Here is a 2,531-nt window from a genome sequence, read left to right as displayed (position 1 = left end):
GCACCTGCTACCATGCCTGGCCAAGTTTTGTATTTTTAGTAGAGACAGGGTTTCATCATATTGGTCAGGCTGGTCTCGAACTCCTGACCTCAGGTAATCCATCTGCCTCGGCCTCCCAGAATGCTGGGGTTACAAAGCCACAGTGCCCGGCCTGGAGTTGCTTAGAGTTAATGGTATCAACCTTTCTTTTTTCTTTCTCTTTTTTTTTGAGATGGGTTTTTCAGTCCTGGCACCTATGCTGGAGTGCAGTGGCTTGATCTCAGCTCACTGCAACCTCCACCTGTTGGTTCAAGCGATTCTCTTGCCTCAGGCTCCCAAGTAACGGGGACTACAGATGCACACCACCGTGCCTGGGTAATTTTTTTTATTTTTTGTAGAGACGGAGTTTTGCCATGTTGCCCAGCCTGCTCTCGGACACCTGGGATCAAGAGATCCACCCGCCTCTGCCTCTCAAAGTGCAGGGATTACAGGCATGAGCCACCATGCCTTGTCCCAGATCAGCATTTCCACATCAATATTTTCATTTCATCTAATAGGCGGACTAAATACTTTGTATTCAAATTTTCCCAACAGCCAAAGATAACTTTTGCACTGGCTTCTCAAACTATGCATTTCACCTGGTCAAGTCTCTTAAATCTTTAAACCTAAGCTAAGAAAGTTCTTTTTTTTCCATCCCTGACCTGCTGAAAAGATGAGGCCATTATTCAGCAGTCCTCCTTCCTGATTTATTCCCTGTTGCTTCTTTTGACATCTTTTAGCTTTTTCCTCTATAAACAGGACTTGAAAGTCTTCATGGGTTCATGTTTTTGGCTAGGCTACATAAGAGATGAGGTTATGTTCTTCCCATTATTACCTGACAAAGCACAAAAGATCTCATGGACCCACAGGAATGGGCTAAGATGAGTCACCAAGTCCGTCCTTGTAATGAAAATAAATACGTGGTGTTTCTTTGGCACTATGTTCATAAAGTCAGTTATTTAATTATTTATTTTTATTTATTTTTTTGAGACAGAGGAGTCTCACTCTGTGGCCCAGGCTGGAGTGCAGTGCTGCGATCTCAGCTCACTGCAACCTTGGCCTCCCTGGTTCAAGCGATTCTGCTGCCTCAGCGTCCCAAGTAGCTGAGATTACAGGCGTGTGCCACCATGCCTGGCTAGTTTTTGTATTTTTAGTAGAGATGGGGTTTCACCATGTTGGCCAGGTGGGTCTTGAACTCCTGACCTCAAGTAATCCACCTACCTCAGCTTCCCAAAGTGCTGGAATTACAGGCACAGGCATGAGCCACTGTGCCTGGCCATAAAGTTAATTTTTCTTTTTTTTTTTTTGGAACGGAATTTCGCTCTTGTTACCCAGGCTGGAGTGCAGTGGCGCGATCTCGGCTCACTGCAACCTCCGCCTCCTGGGTTGAGGCAATTCTCCTGTCTCAGCCTCCTGAGTAGCTGGGATTACAGGTACGCGCCACCATGCCCAGCTAATTTTTTGTATTTTTAGTAGAGATGGGGTTTCACCGTGGTGACCAGGATGGTCTTGATCTCTTGACCTCGTGATCCACCCGCCTCGGCCTCCCAAAGTGCTGGGATTACAGGCTTGAGCCACCACGCCCAGCCCAAAGTTAATTTTTAATTAAAACTTGGCAGTGGGGTTTGTAAACAGTATTGGGAATTGGGTCATGAGGCCTGAGAAAGGAGTAAGGAAGAATCAGAGACTGGACCCAGAGGTCAAGGAAACTTGGGTTTTGCCCTGACTCTTCCCCTAACTTTCTGTAAGATCTGGGCAGGTCGTTGTTTTACCCTATACCTAAACTGGGGACAATGCCATCTCTCTACAGGGTTTCTGTGAGAAAAGACCAAGTGATATATAGGTTGGAAGTAATATAAGATTTTGCTATTCTTCCTCTCTGCCCCTACCACACCCCCCATATATTACAGACTGAAATACCTATTTGTGATGTCATTGGGACTGTCTCTGACCTTCCATTTTTCAGCTTCTTTAAGGAAACTTTCTCAAACATCAAAACTCAAGAGAAGGAGGATAACGGAAGTCCCAGAAACTCCAGAGACTAACCCATAAGAAGATCTGCTGGGACAAAAGACCAGTTCACCCTGGCTCTCAGAGCATGGGGAATGGGGACCAAAAAGGGGAAAGAAGAAAATTATCCTTATCAAAAGGATGCTCAGGTCTTAATTAGAAATCAATGAGGTGGGAAATAAACATTCTTATGACAGTTCTACTTTACTTGACTAACAGTCATTATTTTTAATTTGTTTAAAAAATACTTGCCAGCCACCTTCTAAGTGGCAGGTGCCCACATAAGCATGGATGAATAAGATATGGTCACTTGTGTCAAGGACCACCACAGTCGAGTGGGGCAGACACAGAAAAGACATGACGGCAAGGTAAATACAGGTGACTGGGGCAGGCCTCAGAGGAGGTAACAAAGCAGCTGGGTGTTTGCCAGGGGAGCACACAGGTGGGGAGGAAGGGAGCCTGGGGTCAGAGAATGGCAAGCCTGGCAGCCTACCTGCATCGTC

General features: G+C 45.8%; 1 protein-coding gene across 1 annotated transcript in view; it reads left to right on the top strand.

The window, feature by feature from the left end:
* The window catches only part of CUNH17orf64 (chromosome unknown C17orf64 homolog), an 11,494-nt gene extending 9,259 nt beyond the window's left edge, over positions 1-2,235 (top strand). Inside the window, exon 6 of the mRNA XM_017539838.2 lies at positions 1,985-2,235. Within this exon, the coding sequence (XP_017395327.2) occupies positions 1,985-2,070 (86 nt within the window). The 3' untranslated portion in view covers positions 2,071-2,235. The remainder of the gene's footprint in view (positions 1-1,984) is intronic.
* The last annotated feature ends 296 nt before the right edge of the window (positions 2,236-2,531 follow it).

This window comes from Cebus imitator, unplaced genomic scaffold (genome assembly GCF_001604975.1).
Source record: "Cebus imitator isolate Cc_AM_T3 unplaced genomic scaffold, Cebus_imitator-1.0 Scaffold121, whole genome shotgun sequence".
NCBI lineage: Eukaryota > Metazoa > Chordata > Mammalia > Primates > Cebidae > Cebus > Cebus imitator.
Note: the sequence above shows the minus strand (reverse complement) of the source record. Positions and strands in the feature narration are given on the sequence as shown.